Genomic DNA, 14,538 nt, shown 5'->3' with positions numbered 1-14,538 from the left:
GCTTCTTTTTGCTTAGATTACTAGTATGTGTGCCGCCTAATCCATTTTTCCCCTACTAAGATCACAGACTATTCCCACAAAGAGAAAAGACTGGTCAGTAGGGCAAAGACAAATGGAAGCATAAGAATGTGACTATAGTACATGGTGCTTCCATCCTTCCCCTTTTCGGGTCATGGGTACTACCCTAGATCCTGCTCAGCTCCTCAGCCACTGGGGAGTTTTCAAAACAAAAGAAAATAAACCAAAACCAAAAGCAAACTAAAACAACAACCTATTAGAAAAACAGATGGCTGGGCCTTTCCCCTGCTCCCCAGAAATAGCAGCCATGATCCTGCTATGTCTCCTGCTGAAGTAAGTAATGGCAAATTGGTTGGTTACACTCTACCCTTTATTAAGCGGAGCCTAGCTGGTGTCCTTGACCTTAATGGAGCCTTTAGACAATCCATCTTCTTGGAGGCAAAGGGCGACAGGGAACTAATAGCAATATTTATTCCATTTCGAATCAGATGTTGATTTTCGTCCTTATTTATTTCTGGGTTAGGACCTAAGCTAAGGTGTGGGTAAAGCCTGTGGCCACAGATCCACAAATTTAATGGACTTGTCAATGAGTAGTCAGGGGGAACTGGCAAAGTGAGCTGTGAGGGCAGGGGACATGGTGCTTATTCTGCATGCCACACATCTATGCGATTGGTCCCATTGGAAAAAAATCCTGACTCCTTTGGATCAGCACTTAACCTAAAAAATAAAATTAAAAAAAAGTTTAGCATTGCTTAACTAATCAATTTTTTTGGGACCAATTTTTGATCAGCAAGAATGTGAAGATTGACTGAGAGCTGAAATGGGAGTCCAAAGTAGCTTTGTTGTATCTATATCTCTATGCACAATTTCCCACCTGCCATTACCAATTTTTGAGGACTTTGATTGGAATAGGCAGGCAAATTAATATAGGCAATCACATCTTCAAAGAGAAGCTTTAGTTTATCCTTGATTTGACTGAGAGTAAGTTGTACTCGACTGGCCTCCTTCCTCAGTACTGCAAACCTTCATTCTTTCAATAGCTTGCTGGCTTTTCTCTCTAAATCTTTACTTTGCCAGACTGTGGGGTGAAAGGAATTGCACTTAAAATACTCTGGCACAAACCAGCACACGTACGGCCCATGGTAGGTAGTATACACACACATACACACACACACACACACACCCCTGCACACATGCATTTTGTGTGCACTGACAATAGCCAAACATGTGACATCCACCAGAATTAAGGGAAATTCCCCAACCTTCCCTTCCTATTGATCCTCCTGCTTAACTTCACCTAATTACTCATGTAAAAAAATCCTTGGCCTTTGTTTCCTCATAACCACTCTGCTGGTCTCACCCTGAAATTCAGTCCCTAGTTCTACAAGTGGATTCAGCTAGTCAGCTACTGTTTCTTTAACGGACTTCTCCATATTCTCCTGGTTTGGCTTTTGGCCAGACCCATACAATCAGCTATCACACGATCAGGTCTACACATGAGGGCACATTCACCTTATCCATCACCATCACTCCTCTCTTCAGAAGCAGACCTTCTACTGCAGCAACTATCCATTCTTCTCTCAGCCCGGAGGCACCGCTGCAGTTGTGTCAACCTACATAATTCTCCCTATTTCTCATCAATCTTCAAAATGAAAACTTGCCCAAGTCAGTCTCCTTGCTGTCTTAGAAACATAATATTAATTAGCTCAACATATACTTTCTGGGCATCTGCTACAAGCTTGCTCAGTGCTAAACATCAAAGATATGAAGGAAACCTTGGAGGAACTAATATTTCTATCTTGACACATACTGCTTTTTATGCTTAGAATGCCTTCTTTCATCTTCCATCAGTCCAAATTCTCCCCCTTTCAAGTTTCATCATGTCCAAGAATGGTTCACTCTATCCTCTCTGCTTAACAGTGGGTTCAATGAGGGAAATGACTATTATTAATTAATCCTTTTATTCTCAGGCCCTGGCACTCATTAGGAAATAGATAAAAGAATGGATAAATGAGTGAATGAATGAATAAAAGAAGCAAGGAAGGGATGATTTTTTTCATCCTCTCCAACCTTTATGTAACTTCTCCCTAAATATTTTTGACATGTTTAATGTGTACTACACAACTACCTCCATCTGGGAAAGATTCTGTATCTTTCAATATCTCTGCTTATTTTATGATTTCTGGTGTTTCACTTGAATTAGATAATATGGCTTTTGGAGGATCCATACTTTATACCTTATTTGTTTTCCCCCAAGTACCTATAGCACTATTGCACACTACTGATGCTTAATTAACATCTGCTGATTGACTTAACAAGCTGTGACTTACAAGTAAAAATTAAAACTGCAGTATTATCACATGAAACTTAAAGTTAGGACCAAGCTTGTACTCTGAATGACCGTGTTCGATCTAATAAATGCCACATAATGCTAATGCTTTTAATTCAGTGAAAACATTACATAAAGCATTTATTAACAAAAAATCCACTGATTAAAGCTTTTAATTTTAAATTAGTAATTGGATGTTATCTGCACACCATTAGATAGTTGCACAACTGGCTGAATTATATGATGTTATCAGTTAGTGTGTTGCATACAATCAATTTCCAGGATTAATTTTTTTAACAGAATGTACCTTAATATATCAAGTCAATAGTCTGCCTATATACACACGTCAGCACTTCTTTTTAATTACTTAATTTGAGAGAGAGAGCAAGGGAGTGAGCATGAGTGGAGTGGGGAGGGGTAGATGGAGAAAGAGAATCTTAAGGAGACTCCATGCCCAATGGGGAGCCCAATGTAAGGATCGATCTCACAATCCTGAGATCATGACCTGAGCCAAAATCAAGAGTCGAATGATTAACTGACTGAGCTACCCAGGTGCCCTGCCTCAGCATTTCTTTTAACTATTCATTAAATTATGGAGATTCAAAAATTTCTATATAGAAAATAATGTCTCACTATTCACATTAGAATGTTCTAATGTTTAAGAGCACTTGATTTGAATGTAATCATAAATTTCTAAAGAATGTGTGTATATTCATTCAAGTTTGCATATCCATTATACACAGGTAAATGAAAATATCTGATGTTGAATCAGGCATTGTAAGATTCAATAATGTATCCAAGGAAGATGATGGTATTCAATATAATACCACAGGAAAGTCACCACTACATTGATAGAAATAAAATATCTCTGTTAAAAACACTAGTTTGAGTTGGAAGATGAACTGCTGATTCAGCAAATCCATTTATTCATTTATTCCTACATTAACTCTGAAAAATACATCGAACTAGTGTGTATAAAACACTGTATTAGGTACTACAAAACAGGGAACTGAAGGTGAATGTATTAACTTCATGTGGGAAAATCGAGAAATTGTCAGGATTTCATGAATATGCATGCACATAAAGATCTCATTTGGGGTTTCTTTTCTTTAATAGAACATTTGTGCATTTTAATGGACAGTCATGAACTTTGCTTAATCACCTTTTGTGGACTTTAATATTGGATAAGTATTCAAAGCACATTTCTTCTGAGTGAAATGGACTGGAGTAGTTCAGGAATATTTCCCATCCATCAAGGAAACAGATGATAGAACATATTTCAGTTGCTACATAGGGAACAACTAGCTTAATACTCCCTGTCTTTACCTGCCCTTTCAGATGGGGTGAATGGATGCTTCCAATATCCCACCCTCATTATAAGTTTAACAAAACCAGGCAACCCTGTTAGGGATGAAAAAGAAAAAAGCTGGGAAAGGGGAAAATAGTCATTTCCAATCATACTTGCTGGGTAACATGTGTGTAACTAGGACCTTTGTAATCAGCAATTGAAAAATCAAGTAAAATTAAAATTGCCACCACTGGGTTTCTGGAAGCTTCTGAAGGCCTTAACTCATCATGTTCTATGTTCTTTATCATGTTATTTGGTCATATCTGATGTTCTGTATCTATCTTGAATTTTACTGCTTTCTATGTTTGGAGGTATTGGAAAAGGACTTGAATAGTTACCTCTCAGGTTGATTATGACACTAGGAAATATGTACTAAGGAGAGAGGGATATAGCTGGGTGCTTTTGACTAGAAGAGGAAAACAAAATCCCCAGAAGAATTCATGAATTCTAGTAAAGGAAAAGGCACAGGACAGTCCAGAGACATGTTAAAGTTGAATAGTCCATGTTTCAAAATAAGAATGTAAACAAGAATAATTTGAGGGCAAATTTCAGAGCCATTAATTTATTCTACAAATAAAACATGAGTACCTTTTTGGTGCAGATAGCCTGCTAACTGTGGGGAAACAGCAGTGGTCATGATACAGACTTTGCCCCTTAGGAGCTTACTTTATTGAAGATCATGAACACATGGAAGAAACAGATACATAAATAAATGATTATAATTCAGTATTCATGAGGTTGTATCATCACAAGAGGCAAGAATAATGCTTTATTACACAAAATATTTTAGAGTTGAATGCATATATATATATATACACATATAAATACATGCATCTCTCTCTATAACATAAAATTTGGAAATAAATGGCTATAATTTATTGGAAATTTTATTCATTTAGGTAACTAAACTATAAGGTGTTGCTTTAGAAAAGTTAAATTATAAGTTAATATTTTGTTGTCTATAAGAATTAATTACCTCTAAAGAATGAGATTTATTCCCTTACTATTATGATCAGGTCAACGGCTTCACATAAAATAATTCTAGCCAGTCAGAGGACTAAACAAGATCTCTTTGAATTATTAATTTGCATAGGTATCTCTGCATTATACACAGCCTGAGCTATTTTCCCTAGAGATAAGGTCTAAGATGAAAATAGAAGATGGCAAGTGCAGTTGAGAATACAGATCACTTCAGACTGCCTGTGGAGGTATCTGGCTGGCTAAATACGTTTTGACTTTAATATCATATTTTGCAACTATGTATGCTTACAGTTACTAATTCTGGCAATATAAATAGTTCTATCAATACCCTTGGGAAGCTTAAGCATTATATTTGTTCTGGACATCATTAGAGAAAGTTGTAGTACAAAGTTGAACGTGAGATGTTAGTAAAGAACATGCCAGAAAGTGGTTTATGTAAATCTCATTGAAAAATGCATTCTTTGGGAATACTGAGTTACAGAGAACCCACAATTTTTTTTCAGGTTATATATGACTTTACTCACAGGATGTCTGACATAAATATTGCTATAACTTTATACACATGCTTCTATAACCTATAAAATTGTTGAAAATTTATTATAGATTAATGTGGATCATCTATTGTGCTTATGTGTTGTGAACACATTTTACCATAAGAAGTCATAGCAAATGTTCCCTTACCTTAAGCAAGGGAATAAAATTTAAAATTTGATTTACATTTACAACACAAAGAAGGGAATTAATTGGGTAATTTGGATGGTGAAATCTTGCCTGTTATAGAAATTTAGTTCAACTAAAAAAATTGGGTTTGGGATATGACTAAGTAATAAGAATAGTTTTCCTACTTCTGCTCTTTACTGGAATGGATCAGAATATAAAGGATCAGAAGTTTATCTTTTTTTTTTTTTTAACAATTTTTGAATGAGGGTAGACAGATTTAGCCCCGAACCCATCAGTGTAGTAATGTTGAAGTTAAATCATAGTGTTCTAGAGAATAGTATAATTACTGGAAGCCACAAAAACTGGGTCAACTTAATACTTTAGTTGGATGACATGCTTTCATATTTTGGACAAACTAATCTTGGAGTCCCAGCTGCTAGAAGCATCTGTTGTATAGATAAAGAGAAAGAAAAAGCAATATGTCATTTTTACCAGCTAAAAGATGAAGAACGTTATATTATTTTACTTCTTTGCACAGATTGTCATAAAATCCCCACATTCCTTTGGGTTTAATTGTTTACTAACTTTTCAGGAAAATAAATCTTTAAAGCATTCAATCATTTAATAAGAAAATTCAGCAAATAACAGACTTTTTTTTGTCAGTGATTATTTTAGTTTCAATCTCTTCCGTATTGACTAGATAATTATTATCCAGATTCATATGTCATCAATTCTGCCAACAAAACAGGTCGAAAAAGAACAGCCTCACTCTAATTTAGAATTAATAGAAATTCCTTCTCTTAACCTCAAAAAGAAAGGTTTTTATATAAACAGAGTAGAATTCAAAAGTAATTTACAAGTATATATTTACTTTCCCAATATTTATTACAAGAAGTTTAAAGACAGTTGTTCAAGTTAAGTGATTGTTAAAACTACAATCATTATAAGACATTAAATAAAACAATTTTTTTAATGGAGCTACTGTAATCTTATGTGCAAATCTAAACCAACTTAAATGATCAGAGAATACTTTCGTATATCACAGAAACCTAACTAAATTAACTTAAAACACTGAATTATTTTAGGAAGTTGATTAAACATGTAATCAGTGCTGAAACTTTTCTAACACCTAATTAACTAAGAAAAGTGGTTCACAAAGTTATGTTTCCAATTCATTTAATAGCACTGTCTCTAAAGACATTTCAATTAGCTACATTTTCTTTGGATTTACTCAACTTTTCAAAGTTAGAAAAAGCTTTGAAAATAACATTAAATGGTTATGACTTTGGTAGATATTTTTTAAGTAAGGGATTTCTATCTTTTAACCAAGGTATCTTTTTAATAGAAAGTGTTTGCTATGGAAAATCAATTAGAATGTTGTGTAACAATCAAAGTTAGTTATATTTGTACATAGAGTCAAATTAGGAGGAGAGAGTTAGAAGCAACTTTTCTGAGTGGGAAGTATTTTCCTTGTAATTGTGGTAAATTTAGACAAAGTATTCATATACTTTCTAGCAACAGTGGGTTCCGGAGGAAATTCAGAAATTATATGAAAGAAGATAAAGAAGGAGATGGAGATCTTTATTATTATTCTATCCTTTTGCCTGTGAAGGAAACCAAAACAGCTGAGAAACTGACAGGACCATTCCACATCAACTGGAAGAACAAATCAGTTTGACTTTTTCCTAGTGTCAAGACTAGGAAAGTGTTCCCAGAAGAATAATAAAAGGTATATCAGTTACCACAAAGATTTCTACTGCAACACTGACGGGTCCTACATGAGGACCAAAATTTTTCCTAATTTTTCCAAATGTTGTTAGTAAGGGCCAGTACGCATTTTCTTTGGCGCCAGTTTGAAACTTTTTACCCCTCTCCTCAGCGTGTCCTCCTCGTCCCCTTCTCTTTGCACATGATTCTACTTTAAGGATAAAATAAAGCACTCGGGTTAATATTCAAACTACACAAAGAACTCATACAACTCAATGGAAATAAATTTTTTAAAAAGTGGCCAGAGGAATGGAATAAACATCATTCCAAAGAAGACATACAAATGGCCTCCAGGCCATGGCAAAATGCTCAACATCACTCATCATCAGCGAAATGCAAATCCAAACTACAATGAGATGTCACTTCATAGCACTTAGAATACTTAGACAAGAGATAACAAATGCTGGGTGTGGATGTGGGAAAAAGCGAACCCTGTATACTGTTCTGTGAATGGAAATTGGTACAGACACTGAAAAACAGTGTGGAGGTTCCTCAAAAACCTCAAAATAGACAGGCCGTATGATCCAGCAATTCCATTTTTAAGCACGCATATGCCTGAAGGAGAGGAAATCAGAATCTCAAAGAAGTATCAGCACCCCAACATTCACTGCAGCATTTTTTATAATAACCAAGATACGGAGAGCAACCTGAGTATCTATTAGCAGATGAATGGACAAAGAAAATGTGGTATATATGTGGACTATCATTCAGCCATAAAAAGAGAGAAATCCTGCCATTTGCAACAATAGGATGGACCTCGAGGGCATTAAGCTCAGTGAACATAAGTCAGATGGGGAAAGAAAAATACTGTACAACCTCATTTATATACGAAATCTAAAAACAAACAAAAAACAAACTCATAGAACCAGAGAACACGCTGATGGTTGCCAGAGGTGAGGGTAGGGGGTGGGATAAATAGATGAAGGGAGTCGAAAAGTTTTAAGATAGTAAGTCACCGGGATGCAATGTATAGTGCGGTGACTATAGCTAACAATACTGCATTGTATATTTAAAGTTGAGAAGAGAGTAGATGATAAAGACTCTCATGGAAAAATAGATCAACTATGAGGTAATGTATGTTAATTAAATTTATCATGGTAATGATTTCCCAAGTCATTATCATGTATACCTTAAGCTAATAAGGTTTTACATGTCAGTTGTATTGAGACATGACTGGGAAAATATTTTAAACAAACACAAAAGAAGCCACCCAGCTTCACCCAGCCTCCCCAAAGTGAAGCTGGTCTTTACACTCTCCCTGCGGTCTCAGCAGGAAAGCCCACTCTTGCCCAGGACTGCTCTCCACCTGCGTACTTGAATCATTTCTTCCCTTTGGAAAGAGGGCCTCATGCTACAGTCATCACCTATCTCCTTCTCAAATGGTTTCTGGAGTATAAACATGCTCAGTTTCCACCATCTTTGAAGCAAACAACTAATGGTATAATAAACAACTATGGTATAATCATGCACACACACACTCTCCTTATACATCAGGTGCTGTGTGCCCGTCTGAAAGTCATTCTCTTTCCTGAAGGATTAACTTTCTATTCCCTTTAACATCTTAAGAACTTTACTTCTGGGGATCCACATGACCACCAGACTCCTTCCAGCTTTATCCTATTACAACCTGGAGTTGCTCTGCAGTTGTCATTTGTCTTTCCAAAGCCTTGGATAGGGCACGGAGTCCTCGTGTCCCTGGGTGTTTCACGCTGTCTCCAGCACGTGGCACAATCAACCAGGCAGAGCAGGTGAGCAGGAACACAGACGGGCTCACCACAAACCTCGTCTGCTCACTGCACATTTCTCACGCCCTTCCTTCTCTCCCCGCCGTGAAAGGGTCTGTACATATGATCTTGAGCGGAAGTCATATAAGCAGAGCTTATTTTCTACCAACTGGCTCTCTCCAACCTTGGTCACAACATTTTGTAACTATTGGCTAGTATGTTTTATCCACCACGAGACTGAGTTCTAGAACCTAAGAATCTAGTGTCACTTACCTTCCTCATTGCAGCACTACAATACAGAAGGTCTCAAAAATGATGGAAAGAAAAGGAAATAAGGAGGGAGGGCAGGAGAGGGACACTTTGGAGCAGCAGGAAAACAGCGAGATGTGGGGGAGGGTTTGCAGGACAGTGGGGTGAAAATGGAACTGGAGGTGATTATGTGAAGTGAAATAAGTCAAGCAGAGAAAGACAATTATTATTATATGATTTCACTTAGTTGTGGAACATAAGGAATAGCATGGAGAACATTAGGAGAAGGAAGGGAAAAATGAAGGGGGGAAATCAGAGGGGGAAAAGAACCATGGGAAACTATGGACTACAGGAAACAACCTGAGGGGTTTTAGGGGGGGGGGGGTGGGGGGGATGGGTAAGCCTGGGTATCATGGAGGGCACGGATTACATGGAGCACTGGGTGTTATATGCCAACAAGGAATCGTGGAATGCTACATCAAAAACTAATGATGTACTGTATAGTGACTAACGACTAAAATAACATAATAAAATAAGAAACAAATAAAATATATTAAAATACAAAAAAAAGAAAAAAAGGAAAATGATCAAAACAAAAGACACCCAGTTTCAAAATTCTCACTTCATTTAACGTAAAAACAGAAATTATTTGTCAAAAGGTTAACATTGTATGTTTAATTAAATGAAAGACAAGTTATTTTCTGTATCTACTCAAAGCTTTAAAATTCCCAGTACACATTTTATGCTAGATCCAGTCTCCCCATTTACCTCAAGGTATAGTATTAATCCCCATAATAAGACTATTTAATGTGTGCATCTTAAAAAGGACAATGTACAGCAATAATACTGAGGTAATACAAAGCATTTGCCTAGGCCTTTCCAGGTAATGGGGCATTATTGCTCAGGTGAGTCATTTATCTCATGACCACCTGAAGAGCTAAACAGAGCAGGGGCTGTTATTTTCACTTTACAGTTGAGAAAATTGAACTTCAGAGAGGTTAAGAGGTACATACGCCTTGGAGCTGTAGATAAATTGAAGAAGAAGGTGAAGGTAAAAAGGAGAAATATTAGATTTGCTCTTTTGAAAATGCTTCAGTGGGAGAAACGCAATCTTAATCATCAGCAACAAATACTTATTCAGCATTTACCTCTTGGAACCCAGCTCTGTCTTTCCTGTGATAGAAATTTTATCAAAAGAAAGAGCAGGCATCACTTCATAGCCCTTCAGACAGCAATTTTTTTGAGAGAGCCGGGCCTTTCAAATAATTTACTCCCTGAACGCTCTTAAATCCTAGGGTGGCAGGAAAAGTAATCATTAACTATTTACCATCTATATGGCTGGAATACTATTTTCTTGGTTAAACTCAAGATACAGCAAACAGCTTCCTCTCTGGGTGTGAGGTGTGTGTACTTTGGGGATTTCCTGGATAATCAATATGTGTTTATTCAGGAATAACACTGTTCCCCTTTGCCCAGGACCTTCATGTTTCTCTTATTCTGTCCCACTAGAGTTCTTATTACCATGCTGGCTTGTGTGTGTGTGTGTGTGTATGTGTGTTGTTTTTTTTGTTTTGTTTTTTGTGTTTTTTGTTTTTTGGGTGTTTTTTTTTTGTTGTTTTGTTTTTGTTTTTTTGCTTTTACTAGCTATTTTCAGAGGCTTTTATGTAACCATCCTTTGGCCAATTTTAGAGAACCTGGGGCAACATCTTCCTTTAAATAATAGAATCATGAACAGGAAGGATTTAAGAGATCTCTGTGTCCACTGACATTTAAATGCTCATACTTCTTGAAGGATGTCTAGAGCTGAAACACTGGATTGCAACAAGAAAATATTTGCAACAAGTAGTGGATTATGAGTGATTTTTTACTCTTTTTCTAAAAAAAACACCATTTTAATGGTTTATATTACCTTGGCAATAAATACAGAAAAGTGCTATAGAATCGTATAATTATGGCATCTTTGCTTTTATGACATTTAGGTTATATATATATATATATATATATATATATATATATAAATTTTTATGCTAAATGAATGTGATCAGGAATAAAACTTGCATTCATAATTTGCCACCAAGGAAAAAAATGTGGCCTACTTATCCACAATCTGTATTATGACTACTTTCCAACTTGTTTTGATGAAAAGCAGAGATGCTCATCTTTCTTGCTCTAGCTTTCAGGCCTAAACCTGAGGAGGCAAGCGATGTGCATGACACTTACCCACTCCTCCTCATCATAGTCTGAATGATGTGGTATGGAGTCCTGCCTTCTCATCGGCGGGGGTGGGTCCTGGGGACAGCTCTCCTCTGTGCTGTTCTTAGGAGACGGTGGTTTCTTAAGGACACCTCCTGGTCTGGCAGTGTAGAGGGCCAAAAGAGCACTTCGGACCAGCTGATCCTTGAAGGCATGTACAAAAAGCTCTGTCTGGAAAGAAATTGACAAGGATTAGAAACACCGTGGTAGGCATCCCAGCATAAAGCTATGAAAAGGTCAACAGCAGATTTGTTGGCACATATGTGGTGCGCCTGGTGGAAAAAGTACAGGCAACAGAGAGAGAAAATGATTCATACCAATCAGTGAAAATAGTTGAGTTTTGGGATGCCGCCAAGGCCTTGAGTCCTCCTGTTCTGAAAGCTAAAGCTTCGGGTCTGTGGGCACTATAAACAGCAGCTGTCTCCTCAGCCCCCTCTCTTTTAGTTCCAAATTCTGTCTTTGAAGATGAATTTCACTAGAGATCATCATTGGAACACCATCTACCTGCTACACTTTTCAAGTAATTCCAAATGCACCTTAAAAGAAAATGTGATGAGACTGTGTATATTCTGTATTTTGAGCAGAAAGAAAGGCTAAAGAAAGGATGATACATCTGAAAATAGACTCAGAAAACTTTTTTGCTTCTTAGCATCATGGGTAGCTTTTAACAGTAGAGATAACACAGGCAGTATTCCCATGAAAATATTTGGGTTTTATTCCTTATTATCACTCCCTAAACTGTCTTCCTCCACCAAATGTTTCCAGTAATGCTCGGTGTGAATGAGGCTGCTGTGAAACTTGCCATGGCAGATTTTTATAAGCTGGTGGTAAATACTTAGTAAGTACTATAGAAGTGACGGCTTCCCAATAATAAAGAACTTGACAGTAGTACTTTGCAATTTCCTGATGAAATGTTTAATAGCTTCACCCTACTCTACTGGAGGAGGTCGTAATTGATTTTCTGTATTGTACTATGCTTAACGTGCACGTGGTCTAATAATTTACTCAGTTAAAGCGTAGAGAAGTAACTCAAGCATTGACTCATATTACTAACACATTCACACCTGGTAATCTGTTAGGAAGGAGCCCTTTAACTTAAAGCATTATTTTGAAAACTCAAAGCATAATTTTGAATACTAGTTGATACCATCACCATTTAATGAGATACTTGGATGTAATGCTGACTTCACCACTGCTGTAACTCAAGGTAATCCTTTATTGAGGGATTCTCAAGGTGCAGTCAACAGTGCCACGTCTAAGTAATGGTTACTAAATTATCCCTAAAAAACCCCTGTTGTGAGTGTCAGCAATTCAAAAAAACCAGCTAAATCCCATGCAAAACAACTTCCTAATAAGACTATGTTATATCTACACAGTTAAGCCTTTGCAATCGATCACGAAGTTCCAGAGCTGGAAGAGACCTTAAAGTCAGACCTCTTCATTGACCAGAGAAGGAAACTAAGAAGCAAGAGTGGTGCCCTGTCCTGAAAAGACTGCTTACTGATAAAACAAATGGAATAGAGCCCGAGTTTTCTAACAAATTCAGTAGCTTTTCTCCTTACTCCACACCACCTACCCACCCACCATCACCTGCATGCTTCTGTCCTCCCCCTTCTTTCTAAACCCCAACCTCCTGACTGCTTTGGATATCTATCCACTCTTATAATTAATCGTGTCTGCAATTGCCAATGTAATTGTCTTCACTGTTAAACTTTACTGGATGTTTTTAAATACTCTTTTAATCTATTGGTCATACTGAGAGCACTCTGAAGGTAAGCAGACAAGAGATATTTAAGAAATGAATATACAAGAATAAAAGGTTGAAAAATATTTTGGTAATAAATTAGGAAAACAAAAGAAAAAGGCAGCTTATACCAAAAAGGCACAAAGAGAAGTGTTAATTGATGTTCACAATGAAGTGTTAAAATGAGAATGAAAGTTACCAAAAAAATACTGATGAAAAATTTAGCTAGACAGTACTCAGACAAGGCAGTATAGTTAAAGCAAAAATGGGGAAACATGTTATTTACATAATTTTATACACCATGGATGGATCCATCAATGTGAATTTAAATATTTTAAAATGCAAATTTACTTCCATTCAGCTTAACTAAACTATTTCTTTATTGATAGTTTCAATAAATTCTTTTGGTTTATTTTTAGAGCAAAACAGCTTGCCTTCTTTGAATTCCTGCTACTACAGCTCCAGTCTCCATAACAGTCACCTAATTACTATGGAGCTGAATATCTATTCACACCCAATGAAATCTACAGTTCTTATAATTGCCATCATTTTCTTCCCATTGCATGCATGCACAGAGATTCCACTTCACTTATTCAAATCTCATTTGGGTTGATTTATCACCAAAGACATCAAAGATAATACACCATATTCTTGCAGTTTTACAAACCAGAATTTTCTTGAGGGTAGCTGAATGAACACAAAAAATCTTAGAGAAACACTTTGTGTCTACATTGAAAAATTTATTTGATTCTTTGGAAACTTTCTGAATCACCAAGATCCTTTGCACAGAATTGTACTTTTTTAGAAAATAGCTAAATATTCCATATAACCATATGATCTACAAATTTTCTTGACCAGCAGTACTTAGTAAATGTAGACCAATGTAGACCCTGATGTTTTGCAGTCAAAATAAATTAGCTTGAAGAGATTAATGTAATCACTTGATTCCCATACATCTGAATGTTGCTGTTCTTGCAACTGAGATGATATTAGGGAAGTTAAAATCCTAAGAAAGATGTGACTGTGTCTCTGAGTTGCCCATTGGCTCAAAGTATTGAAAACGTTTTCCTTTTCTGACTCAGCTCACACTGCATTAAAGGAAAGAAAAAGGGCTGTCTAAATGTTATCCTAAGGGTAGGAAAAACAATTTATTTAAAATAGTTTAATAATATAGTTAAAAAAAAAGCATAATCTCTGAACCTAAGATAGATCATTTTGTTTGATATTAAAAGAGAGAAATGTTATCTTAAAAATGAAATGTTTTCTTGCCTTACTGACATTTTTCCAATTCATATTTTTATATAAGTATTCTTCAAAGTAACATACAGAATTATTTGTAAGTGTAAAACCAGTAAAATTACCTCTCCTAGGGGTGAATTTCCTAGGTTCCTAAATATCAATGGCAGAGGAATAGCTAAGAATATGTTTATTTAAAACCACCCTTTTTAACTAGAGATCTCAACAA

At 36.3% G+C, this 14,538-nt stretch overlaps 1 protein-coding gene across 6 annotated transcripts in view; it reads right to left on the bottom strand.

Moving 5' to 3' along the window:
- Positions 1-14,538, bottom strand: part of INPP4B (inositol polyphosphate-4-phosphatase type II B) — an 807,880-nt gene that overhangs the window by 113,211 nt on the left and 680,131 nt on the right. For all 6 annotated transcript variants that reach the window (XM_032857097.1, XM_032857105.1, XM_032857119.1 and 3 more), the window contains one exon: positions 11,297-11,500. In XM_032857097.1, coding sequence (XP_032712988.1) covers positions 11,297-11,500 — 204 coding nt within the window. The remainder of the gene's footprint in view (positions 1-11,296; positions 11,501-14,538) is intronic.

Source organism: Lontra canadensis, unplaced genomic scaffold (assembly GCF_010015895.1).
Source record: "Lontra canadensis isolate GAN:19392208 unplaced genomic scaffold, GSC_riverotter_1.0 scaffold1, whole genome shotgun sequence".
Taxonomy (NCBI): Eukaryota; Metazoa; Chordata; class Mammalia; order Carnivora; family Mustelidae; genus Lontra; species Lontra canadensis.
The sequence above is the reverse complement of the archived record's forward strand: the minus strand, read 5'-3'. Positions and strand labels throughout refer to the sequence as shown.